The following is a 13,386-nucleotide window of genomic DNA, read 5'->3' on the forward strand; positions in this document are numbered from 1 at the left end:
TTTGGATTTTCAGAAGCTTTTGATAAGATCCCGCATAAGAGGTTAGTATACTGGCTATGGAGGATGTACAGTGCAAATTTACAAAAATTGCATCAGGGATAAATGGGTTAAATTATGAGGATAGTTGTATAAGCTTGGTTTGTATTCCTGTGAATTTAGAAGGTTGAGGAATGATGTAGAATCATAACAATTTACAACACAAAAGGAGGCCATTTGGCCCATTATGTCTGTGCTGGCCAAAAAAAAGCTATCCAGCCTAATCCCAGTTTCCAGCTCTTGGGCTGTAGCCTTGTGGGTTACGGCTCTTCAAGTTCATATCCAAAGTACTTATTAAATGCAATGAGGGTTTCTGCCTCTAGCACTCTTTCAGGCAGTGAGTTCCAGACCCCGAACACCCTCTGGGTGAAGAAAATTCCCCTCAACTCCCCTTTAATCCTTTTACCAAGTACTTTAAATCTATGCCTCCTGGTTATTGACCTCTCAACTAAGGGAAATATTTCCTTCCTCTCCATTCTATCTAGGCCCCATATAACTTTATACATCACAATTAAATCTCCCCTCAGCCTCCCCTGGTCCAAAGAAAACAACCCAGCCTATCCAATCTTTCCTCATAGCCAAAGTTCTCTAGTCCTGGTAACACCCTCGTAAATCTCCTTTATACCCTGTCTAGTGTGACCACATCCTTCCTGTAGTGTGGTGACCAGAACTGTACGCAGTACTCTAGTTGCAGCGTAACTAGTACTATATACAGATCTAGCATAATCTCCTTTTATATTCCTTATATTCTATGCCTCGGCTAATAAAGGAAAGTATCCTATATGCTTTCTTTACCTTCTTATCTGTTTGTTCTGCTGCCTTTAGGGATCTGTTGACATGCACTGTAAGATCCCTCTGTTCCTCAACACTTCACAGTATCCTACCATTTATTGTATATTCCCTTGCCTTGTTTGTCCTCCCCAAATGCATTATGTCAGGCTTCTCTGCATTGAATTCCATTTGCCACTTTTCTGCTCACCTGACTGGTCCATTGATATCTTCCTGCAGTCTACAGCTTTCTTCCTCACTACCAACCACACAGCCATTTTTTGTATCATCTGCAAACCTCTTAATCATTCAAGTCTAAATCATTGATATATACCACAAAAAGCAAGGAACCCTGTATTAAGCCCTGTGGAACCCCACTGTAAACAGTCTTCCAGTCACAAAAACACCCACCAACCATTACACTTTTCTTCCTGCCTCTGAGCCAATTTTGGATCGAACTTGCCACATTCCCTTGAATCCCATGGGCTTTTAATTTTTTTGACCAGTCTGCCATATGGGACCTTGTCAAAAGCCTTACTGAAATCCATGTAAATAGACTACATCAAATCCTCATTGACTCTCCTTGTTACCGCCTCAAAAAATTCAATCATGTTCATCAGACGCAGCCTTCCTGAAATAAATCCATGCTGACTGTCCTTTCTAAGTGACAATTTATACTGTCCCTCAACATTTTTCCAATAATCTGCCCACCACCGAGGTTAGGCTGACCTGGCCTGTAGTTAACCCTTTCTCCCTTTTTAAAGAATGGTACAACATTAGCAGTCCTCCAGTCCTCCAAAACCATGCCTGAAGGCAGAGAGGATTGGAAAATGATGGTCAGAGTCTCCGTTATTTCCTCCCTTGCTTCTTTTAACACTATTTTTATCCCATCCAATGCTTCACACTCCTCCTCCTTAACTGAATATTCAGGTCTGGATATCAACAGGGTTAAGCTGGCTGGTGGGGATGGAGCAGAAGACACAGTTTTGGATGGGAAACCTAGAAGTTTGGGCTCCCCTGCAAGCTGGGGAGATTTAACTCCACAGAGTGGGTCTTTTGTCCTGTACTTTAGCACAGCAGATGTGACTGCTTGTTATTTTCTACCATCTTAGGAGGGGTATCTAAATCTGTATACAAGAAAAGAAGTCATTGAGATTCTGACAAAGAAATCCATCTACTATTTTTACTGTCCTGCAGGTTGACCCACTGGCAAAGCCGTGTAAAAACGTGGTTCTGTATCAGACTATGATGGAACTACTGAAGACACAGGCCGCGTCGATGCAAAGCATCAGGGATTCTGAGCATGAGGTACTGTCTAGTCACCAATAACTTTCTTTATTTGCAATGAACAAGACATAGCTTGATATTACACATAATAACCCTTTCAGTTTTCGAAAGAGCAACCGTCCCCCAAGATCATTGCTCCACCTGAGAGGAAGTATTCAATGTGGATCAATAGCTCCATCTTGGTTTCTCTGTCCACCTTCAAACAAATGTGGATCAATTAGCAGGAGTTCAATGAGTCTGGACCTTTAACAAGTTATAGGAAAGGATCACAAGTGCCTTTAACATGTTATAGGTAAGGATCGGGTCTTGTCTATTTACCATCATTCTCTACACTAGATCCTTTCACTCTAACATTCGCCAATGTGCTTTAGTGCACAGACCCTGACTCCTCTCCTGATTCCTTTTATTCCCTTCACGCCTATCAAACCTAACTTGAGAATAGGAACCTTTAGTAAAATTGGCTAATGGAGACTGTGTCACATTTTGTTTTGTATGAAATGGTACAATTGCGTTTTAAAGGACTATCGCTGTTTAAGGGATAACTATTAGCCAAAACACCAGGGGAACATATAAACATATTAAAAAAGAATATTTTAGCTGGCCCATCAGGCCTGTCTTTCCCACATGGTACAAACATCTCACTCCATTAACCCCATCCCAATCCCCCACAGTGAATTTATTTAGACTACCTTTCACATCCTTGGGATGTCTCAGAGCACTTCACATTTAATGAAGTACTTTCGAAGTGTAGGCACTGTTATTATATGGGCAAATGCAGCAGCCAATTTGCGTACTGCAAACTCCCATGAACCACAAATGCAATGAATAGACAGTTATTCTATTTTGGTGATTTTAAAAAAAATTCATTCCTGGGATGTGGGCATTGTTGGCATGGCCAGCAGTTATTGCCCATTCCTAATTGCCCTTGAGAAGGTGGTGGTGAACTGCCTTCTTGAACTGCTGCAGTCCATGTGGGATTAGTACACTCTCAATGCTGTTAGGAAACGAGTTTCAGGATTTTGACCCAGTGGCAGTGAAGAAACAGCGATATAGTTCCAAGTCAGAATGGTGCGTGGATTGGAGGGGAACTTGCAGGTGGTGGTGTTCCCATGCATCTGCTGCCCTTGTCCTTCTAGGTGGTAGAGGTCGCAGGTTTGGAAGGTGCTGTCTAAGGAGCCTTGGTGCGTTTCTGCAGTGCATCTTATAGATGATGCACACTGCTGCCACTGTGCAATGGTGTTGGAGGGAGTGAATGTTGAAAGTGGTGGATGGGATGCCGACCAAGCGGGCTGCTTTATCCTGGATGGTGTTGAGCTTCTTGAGTGTTGTTGGATCTGCGCCCATCCAGGCAAGTGGAGAGTATTCCATCACACTCCTGACTTGTGCCTTGTAGATGGTGGACAGGTTTTGGGGAGTCAGAAGGTGAGTTACTCGCCACAGGATTCCTAGCCTCTGACCTGCTCTTGTAGCCACGGTATTTATATGACTGCTCCAGTTCAGTTTCTGGTCAATGGTAACCCCCAATATAGTGGGGATTCAGCGATTGTAATGCCATTGAATGTCAAGGGAGATGGTTAGATTCTCTCTTGTTGGAGATGGTCATTGCCTGCCACTTACGTGGCGCGAATGTTACTTGACACTTATCAGCCCAAGCCTGGATATTGTCCAGGTCTTGCTGCATGAAGCAGCTGAAGATGGTTGGATCTAGGACACTACCCTGAGGAACACCTGCAGTGATGTCCTGGAGCTCAGATAATTGACCTCCAACAACCACAACCATCTTCCTTTGCGCTAGGTAACCAGCAGAGAGTTTTCCCCAATTCCCATTGACTCCAGTTTTGCTACGGCTCCTTGATGCCATACGCGGTCAAATGTTGCCTTGATGTCAAGGGCAGTTGCTCTCACCCCACCTCTGGAGTTCAGCTCTTTTGTCCATGTTTGGACCAAGGCTGGAATGAGGTCAGGAGCTGAGTGGCCCTGGTGGAACCCAAACTGAGCGTCAGTGAGCAGGTTATTGCTCAGCAAATGCTGCTTGATAGCACTGTCATGGATATCTTCCATCACTTTACTGATGATTGAGAGTAGACTGATGGGGCGGTAATTGGCCGGGTTGGACTTGTCCTGCTTTTTGTGTATAGGACATACCTGGGCAATTTTCCACATCATTGGGTAGATGCCAGTGTTGTAGTTGTACTGGAATAATATTAGCCAAGACACCAGGGAACATATGAACATATTAGAAAGGACTGGAATATTTTAGCTGGTCCATCAAACCTGCCATGTCCCGCAAGGTGCAACTTTCTCACTCCTTAATGCCCACCCCAAAAGGGTTAAATTTTGAGGACAGTTTGCATAGACTAGGCTTGTATTTTTTTTTAACAAAGTGACTCCTGACAATGCAGCCAAGTGTGACATCATCAGTGCGTTCCCAGCTGCACACATGCGCAGAACATTTTTTTTCTGCCAGTATGGTGCTGTGCATGCACAGCCTACGTCAGCACCCCGCTTGCCAGGACTGCGCTCTTAAACATCATCGCGTGCTAGAACGTGGCCGCTTGCTCCCAGCCTCGCCGCTGCCTTCCCTCAGCCACTCGCTCCTGGCCTTGCTGCTGCCTTCCCTCAGCCACTCACTCCTGGCCTCGCTGTTTCCCCCACCCTGGCTGCTCACTCCAGGCCTCGCCTCTTCCCCCACCCTCGGCCAATTGCTCCCTGCTGCACCGTCCAAAGAAGCGGCGGGGAGTGAGCCACTGAAGGAAGGCAGCGGGGAACAAGCAGCAAGCAGACGAATGCGGGAGGGAGCAGCGAAGAGAAGCGTGGTGGCAGAAGGGAGCGGGATACTGTTGGGAGTGAGATGGAGGCAGCGATCACAGCCATTGAGGCGATTTGGGCTTAATTTGTTTTTTGTGATAAATTGAGCAGCGCCATCTTTATTACTGGCAGCTGCCTAGACATCGAAGACAGTGACGTTTCAGTGGATAAGGCTGGAGTTGCGCATGTGCCAGTGCTGCGCTACCTAGTGGTTGCGTTGTCAGCAAACGGAGCTTTTTTTTTTTTTAAATATATTCGTGCAAGGGTTGTGGGGGTCGCTGGCTATGCCAGCAGTTATTATCCGTCCCTAATTGCCCTTGAGAAGGTGGTGATGAGCTGTCTTCTTGAACCGCTGCAGTCCTTGGAGTATAGGTACACCAACAGTGCTGGTCGGAAGGGAGTTCCAGGATTTTGACCCAGTGACAGTAAAGGAACAGCCATATAGTTCCAAGTCAAGATGGTGTGTGGATTGGAGGACATCTTGCAGGTGGTGGTGTTCCCATGCATCTGCTGCCCTTGTCCTTCTTGGTGGTAGAGATCGCGGGTTTGGAAGGTGCTGTCTAAGGAGCCTTGGTGAGTTGCCGCAGTGCATCTTGTAGATGGTGCACACTGCTGCCACTGTGCAATGGTGTTGGAGGGAGTGAATGTTGAAAGTGGTGGATGGGGTGCCAATCAAGGGGGCTGCTTTGTCCTGGATGGTGCCGAGCTTCTTGAGAGCTGTTGGAGCGGCACCCATCCAGACAAGTGGAGAGTATTCCATCACACTCCTAACTTGTACCTTGTAGATGGTGGACAGGCATTAAGGAGTCAGGAGGTGAGTTACTCACTGCAGAGTTCCCAGCCTCTGACCTGCTCTTGTAGCTCCTTGCATGTAGAAGATTAAGGAGTGATGTAATTAATGTGATTCAAGGAGTTGATAGGGTAGATAGAGAAAATGTATTTCCTTTGGTCGGCTATGAAAGAAAGGCTTACATTTATATAACACTTTTCATGACCACCGGACCTCTCAAAGCACTTTAACAGTCAATCAAGTACTTTTGAAGTGTAGTTATAGTTGTCATGTAGGAAACACAGCAGCCAATTTGCACACAGCAAATTCCCACGAACAGCAAGATAATCTGTTTTTGTGATGTCGATTGAGGGATAAATATTGGCCTTGCTCTTCAAAATAGTGGCATGGGATCTTTTATATCCATCTGAGCTAGTAGATGTGGCTTCAGTTTAACATCGCATCTGAAAGAGCACTGGTGACAACACAACACTGGAGTGTCAGCCTAGATTTTTGTGCTTAAGTTCTGGAGTGTGACTTGAATGTAAAGCCTTGTAAATCAGAGGTGAGTGTGCTACCAGCTGAGCCAAAGCTGACACTGGAGTTCAGAACAAGGGGGTATAACCTTAAAGTTATAACTCAGTCATTCAGGAATGATGTCAGAAAGCATTTCTTCACCAAATGATGTTGAGGCCACAGATGAAGTGAAAATTTCAAAACTCGGATTGAGATTCTTGTTAGGCCAGGGTATTAAGAGTTATGGAACCATGATGGAGTTAAGATAGAGATCACCCATGATCAAATTGAATGGATCATAGAACATGCCCTACTCCTTTTCCAATGTTCCTTCTGACTCAGTTGAGGGCATTATCAAGAATTGTTTCCTAATCAGCTGTCCACTTAGTCTCTAAGGCGCATCATTGACTTATTTCCTCCAATTCCACCAAGCGCCCTGCATCCCCTCCCCCTGTTCTCTTGAAGGATCTGACCCTCAAAGGTCAAACTCCTTCCCAAATATCTGTTTCCTTAGCTCTTGTCTTCTCTTAAAGTCATAGAGTCAGAAAGTCACTTACGGCCCATCAAGTCTATGTCAGCTCCCTGTAGAGCAATCCAGTCAAGTCCCATTCCCCTGCTATATCCCCTTAGCCCTTATTTCCTTCAAGTGCCCATACAATTTCCTCTTGAAATTATTGATTGTCTCTGCTTCTACCACCCTTGTCTGCAGCGAGTTCTAGGTTATTACCACTTGCTGCATAAAAAAGTTCTTCCTCACATGTCCCCACATCTCTTGCCCAAAACCTTAAATCTGTGGCCCTCGTACTTGTACCATCAGCTAAATGGGAACAGTTTTCTTTGTCTACCCTATCCAAACTTGTCATAATCTTATACACCTCTATCAAATTTCCCTGCAATCTCCTTTACTCCAAGGAGAACAACCCCAGCTTCTCCAGCCTAACCTTGCAGTTAAAATCCCCTATCCCTGGAACTATTCTGGTAAATCTCTCTCAAGGACCATCACATCCTTTCTAAAGTGTGGTGACCAAAACTGGACGCAATACTGCTGTTGTGGCCTAACCTCTTGCCTTCATCCTACAATTTTCAAGCTGTTAAACCTTATCTTGGCATCATTTAATCATTGCCCTCTGATTCCCCTCTATTACTTTTTACCAGTTTAAGGAGGGTTTAATTAACACAGGAGAAGACCAGGGAATCCCTTGAGAAATGGGATAAATGATGTTTACACTGTTTCTCCAGGGAGTCAGTGGCTCTTCTGCTGTAATTATGGTGGACAGTCGGAAGAACCCCTTGCGGAGATTCAACCCCCATGATGTCCTGCAGCATGGTCTATGATCCCTGCTTTTGTTTCTCGATAATTCTTCTGAAGAATTGGCAGCAGAAGAAGCATGAACAGCAGTGGCCTGTTAACCTCAGATGGTTTGGATTTTTAAAATGCACAGGAGAACTTGCCTCATTTGGAGTGGCCTGAACAGTCATTACCCAGGTCACCTAAACAAATTCTCTTTTCAACAGAGTCATTGGCTGGAATTTTACGTTGGGGTGGAGGCCTGTCTGCCACTGGTAATATATTAGTGGTAGCGGCCAAAAAATAGGGGACGTGCCCGCCTCCACAGACCTGGAAGCCACGCCGTGAATTTTCATGGCCCAGCCCCTTAATTGGCCTTGGGCCGGACGCACCCTCTGAGGCAGGAGGCCCTGCCTCCCAGAGCTGCTGGCCAATCAGTGGACCGGCAGCTCTTCAGTCCCAGCAGCGCCACCGGGAGTGGTGGCCACTGCTGAGATTGCACCCAACGAGAGAAGCAGCAATGGAGGAGGCCCCAGAATAGAGGTAAGTGTGTGGGGCCTCACCCGGGACAATCAACAGTGCCCCGGCAAGGTGAGGGGCTGGAGGGGGCGGTGCTCCAGTGGGGCGGCTTGTGCCGTGTTGGGGGGGGCCTTCCCTGGGGCACAGGGTGCCCAATCAGGAGGGCCCCCCCCCCCCCCCCCACAGCCTGTGAGAAGGCCACCAAGTTTTACTGGATGGCCTCCTCAGCTGGCAAAGTGCCTATCCGCGGCTGGTAATATACTAGCAGTAGCAGGAAGAGGCCCTTAAGTGGCCTGGGGCAGGCGGACCGTTTGTTACCTTCTCCGCCACTTGTAAAATTGCAGCAGGGACGAGAAGGCAATGGGAACGGTAACCCCCTCCTCCCACTCAATTTTACACGGCTCCGCCTCCAGCCTGCTCCCGAGGGGTCATAAAAGTCCGGCCATCACCTTTAAATATATTAAATGGATTAAACATTAACAGGTTAACATGACAGGGATTAACATTTTAAAAATGGCCTTGGAATATTACCAAGAATCTTCACTTAAGATTGTTTAAATCTTCTATTTTCACCTCCGTAATATCGCCCATTTCTGCCTCTGCATCAGCTCATCAGCTGTTGAAATGTTCTAAGGGAAATGGTTCAGTCTCTCGCACCCTGGACATCCATTTTAAACTGCTGTGTACATGAATCAACAATATTCAGTACTGGATGAGCAGGATTTCTTCCAATTTAATATTGGGAAGACTGAAGCCATTGTCGTCAGTTCCCAACACAAACTCTGTTCCCTAGCCACCGACTCCATCCTTCTCTGTGACGAGTCTCTGAGATTGAAGCAGAGTGTTTGCAACCTAAGTGTTCTACATTGCGACAGTGACTGCACTTCAGATATACTTCATTGACTGTAAACCACCTTCAAATCCTGAGGTTATGAAAGATGCTATATTAATACAACTCTTTTTCTATTTGACCCTGAACTAAGCTTTTGACCACATATCATGTCCACGACCAAGACCACCTTCTTGCATCTCCATTACGTCACCCATCTCTGCCCTTCCCTCAGCCCATTGACTGACGAAACTCTGATCCATGCCTTTGTTACCTTCAGACTTGACTATCTGAATGCGCTCCTATCCGGTCTTGCACTCTTTGTAAATTTTAACTCATTCCAAACTCTGCTGCCCATATCCTAACTCACACCAAGTCCAATTCACTCATCACCCTGTGCTCACTGACCTATGTTGGCTCCTGGTCTGACTCTGCTTCAAATTTAAAGTTCTCATCCTTGTTTTCAAATCCCCCCGTTGCCTCAGACCTCCCTATCTCTGTTATCTTCTACAACTCTCTAAGATCTCCACACTACTCCAATTTCCATTGTTTCACCGTTGATGGTTGTGCTTTCAGCTGCCAAGGCCCTAAGTTCTGGTGTCAAATCATGTTTAATACTGGTCCTGTAAAGCGCCTTGGAACGTTTTACTATGTTAATTTGTTATTGAAATTTCTGCAGGAGTGCTAGAAAATTGCTTGTAGGATATTATACATAATTCTGACCTCATTTCAATATAATAAACATCAGACTGGCAGCACTTGCAGCGCCAGTGTGAAATCCCCCTGTGGGGATAGTGGCATCAGTCACCTTGATTTGCTGGTGCTTGCTTGATTGCCTGCAAATGTTGGAAAGGAAATTCACAAAGTTTTCTTTACCTAAATTGGCTGAAGATTTTTTATTTCTTTTCTTTTGTCTCCCAGGGATTGCATGGCTGCTGGAGGGTGGATGGGAAGGCATGGGTTCGACCAGGGTTGCGCAACCTCTTCACATGGGGGCCACATTATAATTTTTGTCTTACATTGGGGGGCCAATGAGACAATTTTGTAAAGATAAAGGCATTTAAATTTATCTTAGTGTTAATCAAAACAACAACAAAGGTGCATTTTTGTGAAAAAGCTTTAAATGAGAAGACTAATTTATTGACTTACTTTCTGGTCATTATGTTGGACACTGATTTAGAGTCACAGAGAAATACAGCACTGAAACAGGCCCTTCGGCCCACCGAGTCTGTGCCGACCATCAACCACCCATTTATACTAATCCTACATTAATCCAATATTCCCTACCATTCTCCTACCTACACTAGGGGCCATTTATAATGACCAATTTAGTGAAATACCTGGCATTTTTTTGCTTGCACAAACAGTCAATGTTTGCCTGCACACTTGTTGCAGTGATGTATTTTGGATAGATGCCATTCTGTCAGGAGTGATCATGATCACTCTCTCTCACTCTCTCTCTGTCCCCTGTCCTTCTCTCTGTCCTTCTTTCTCTCTGCTCTCACTCTCTCTGTCCCCCTTCCCCCCTCTCTTTCTGTCCCCCCTCTCTTTCTGTCCCCCCTCTCTTTCTGTCCCCCCTCTCTCTCTGTCCCCCCTCTCTTTCTGTCCCCCTTTCTCCCTCTCTCTGACCCCCTTTCCCTCTCTCTCTGTCCCCCTTTTCCTTTCTCTCTCTCTCGGTCCCCCTTTTACTCCCTTTGTCGGTCCCCTCTTCTCTCTCTCTCTCTGTCTCCCCTCTTCTCTCTCTCTTTGTCCCCCTCCTCTCTCTCTCTTTGTCCCCCTCCTCTCTCTTTGTCCCCCTCCTCTCTCTCTGTCCCCCTCCTCTCTCTCTGTCCCCTCTTTTCTTTCTGTCCCCCTTCTTTCTGTCCCCCCTTCTCTCTCTCTCTGTCCCCCCCTTCTCTCTCTCTCTGTCCCCCCTTCTCTCTCTCTCTGTCTCCCCTTCTCTCTCTCTCTGTCCTCCCCTTCTCTCTCTCTCTGTCCTCCCCTTCTCTCTCTCTCTGTCCTCCCCTTCTCTCTCTCTCTGTCCTCCCCTTCTCTCTCTCTCTGTCCTCCCCTTCTCTCTCTCTCTGTCCTCCCCTTCTCTCTCTCTCTGTCCTCCCCTTCTCTCTCTCTCTGTCCTCCCCTTCTCTCTCTCTCTGTCCTCCCCTTCTCTCTCTCTCTGTCCTCCATTCTCTCTCCCTCTGACAGTTGCAGAGAGCAGGAACGCTCAGCAGATGATCAGTTTTTAAAAAATCTCATGTCAGATTCTGGGTTTTCCAGCAGGCTTTAAAAAAACTCCGAATCTGTCCATAATTCAAAAACAGCAATTCCCGATTTCAGGATCTGTCAGCTGTGAAACTGACTTGTGATCTTTTTTAAAAGTTGGTCTGACAAAGCGATATTTCTCATCGGCACTCATGGACCCCCAGGGAGGATGAGGAATGCCCCGGTACAATTTACAGCCGTTGGCCGGACGGGAACCCGAGGAGGGCTGGATCCTGGTCCACGGCCTTATGTTGGACAACCCTCGGTTAGACAGTGAATGGGACAGGCTCAATGGACCGCTGGTCTATTCCTGTCCTTTTTCAAATGTTCATATGTAAAATATGATGCTATATAGACTGACAACCTTGTGGACCTGCGCCCCTTCTAGTATTGGTTAAACCCACTTCATGGCCATTTATGAGGCATCTCATCAGAAAATGTAGTCTTGTCTGTTTCTTTGATCAGTTATCAGTGCAGCTCTGAACTGGGTTCTTACAGTGAAGAAAAGAAGGAAGGAAGGAGGAAAGAAGGACAGAAGAAAAGAAAGAAAATTCATTAATTGCATTTATACAGTGCCATTCATGACCTCAGGGCTTCCCAAAGCACTTTACAACCAGTGAAGCACTTTATGAAGTGTAGTCACTGTTGTAATGTAGGAAACATAGCAGCCAATCTGCGCACAGCAAGGTCCCATGTACAGCAATGTGATGAAGAACAGATAATCTTTCAGTGATGTTAGTTGAGGGATAAGTATTGGCCAGGACACTGGGGAGAACTCCCCTGTTGTTCTTTGAAATAGTACTTGGGATCAATTACGTCCATTTGAGAGACCTCGGTTTAATGTCTGACCTGAAAGATGACATGTCAAACAGTGTAGTACTGGAGCATCAGCCTAGATTATGTGCTCAAGTCTCTAGAAAAGGACTTAAACCCACAACTTTTTGATTTAGAAGTGAGAGTGCTCCCGACTGAATCACGGCTGACATCAATATAGGGCATCGTGAAAGTGAAACCTGCAAACTTGGTTATTTAGCCATTAAAAAGCATACACAGTTCATATCAAACATTGTGGTTGCGCTACAATATGTGCCTATTTTTATGCAGGCAATAAATGAGTTAATGCCTTTGTAAAAATAGCATGCACAGGATTGCACAGAATCCATTCAGTGTTGGATGTGAACTTCACCAGTCAGAAGTTCTACCCTGATGTATGTACTGAACAGGATCTAAAGTTAAAAAGCATTGAGTTAACAGGTGATTATTACTATGTTTAAGGTACGTGAATTTCTCAAGGACAGAGCAGCAGAACGCAAGGCAAATGAGCTGACCATCTCCGTGTACGACACAGAAAGAAATGAGAAAGCTAAAGAACACAGAAGGGAGCAGGTGAGTGTGGAACAAAGAAATCCAAATCTGCGTATACTGAGGAAATTCAAGCACTTCCCAATATCCTGCAGTCCAGATGTCAGATGAATAATGGATGTCAGATGTGTAACAGTGTTGCCATTGGACTTGTGAGTGTGAAAGGATCATATTTATGGTACATATACAGGATTTGTTCAGTGTTCAGTTCACAGAATTTCTGTGCTTATTGAACTGAGGGGCAGTAGTGCTGGGGAGTGAGATTGTTGTTCCCTTTTAGTGCCTGTACCTGAAGTAACATTAACAAAGGTAATCAGAGGGTCAAAGGGAACTTGATCATTGTGGAAAAAGACAAATGCAACAGTATTATAAGAACAAAAGGTATTCAAATTGTTACTTACAGGGTCGAAACAAATAGTTCTTAACATATACTGAATGATTATGCGAGCTAGGGACAAGGCCAAAACAAATCTGGGAGTGATTCAGACTCAAAATTGACCATGCCCAGTCACTGCAGAGCAGAAATTAACAAAGCAGATGGAATGCTGAGCTGTGTCACCAAATCAGTAGAGCATAAGTCTGAGACTTGCTGTCCTGGTCAGACCTCACCATGGATACTGCATTCAGTGCATGTGACCGAGTGCCAAGGGAAAAATCCAAGACCTGGAAGGGATTTAAATAGGAGCCATGAGGCTGAACTCGTGTCAGAGGATTAAGTTATGAAAAGAGTTGAAAAGAACTTGGATTCCTCAGCCTGGACCCTATGGAGGTGTAAAGGAAAATATGTGTATTAGGAAAGGTAAATCTGGAGCACTATTTCAGGTTGAAGCATGACTGGAGGACATGGCGATATGGGTGCATACCTGGTAAAAGCCAAGCTCAGGACTAATGTCAAACACTTCTCCACACAGGGTTATATAAAATATAAGGAGACGTTAACAAATTGGCAGAATGGGCATATAA

General features: G+C 45.4%; 1 protein-coding gene across 3 annotated transcripts in view; it reads left to right on the forward strand.

The window, feature by feature from the left end:
• Window positions 1-13,386, forward strand: part of ccdc135 (coiled-coil domain containing 135) — a 140,301-nt gene that overhangs the window by 84,225 nt on the left and 42,690 nt on the right. For all 3 annotated transcript variants that reach the window (XM_068039643.1, XM_068039644.1, XM_068039642.1), the window contains exons 14-15: window positions 2,002-2,112; window positions 12,337-12,447. In XM_068039643.1, the coding sequence (XP_067895744.1) occupies window positions 2,002-2,112; window positions 12,337-12,447 (222 nt within the window). The remainder of the gene's footprint in view (window positions 1-2,001; window positions 2,113-12,336; window positions 12,448-13,386) is intronic.

Source organism: Heterodontus francisci, chromosome 9 (genome assembly GCF_036365525.1).
Source record: "Heterodontus francisci isolate sHetFra1 chromosome 9, sHetFra1.hap1, whole genome shotgun sequence".
NCBI lineage: Eukaryota > Metazoa > Chordata > Chondrichthyes > Heterodontiformes > Heterodontidae > Heterodontus > Heterodontus francisci.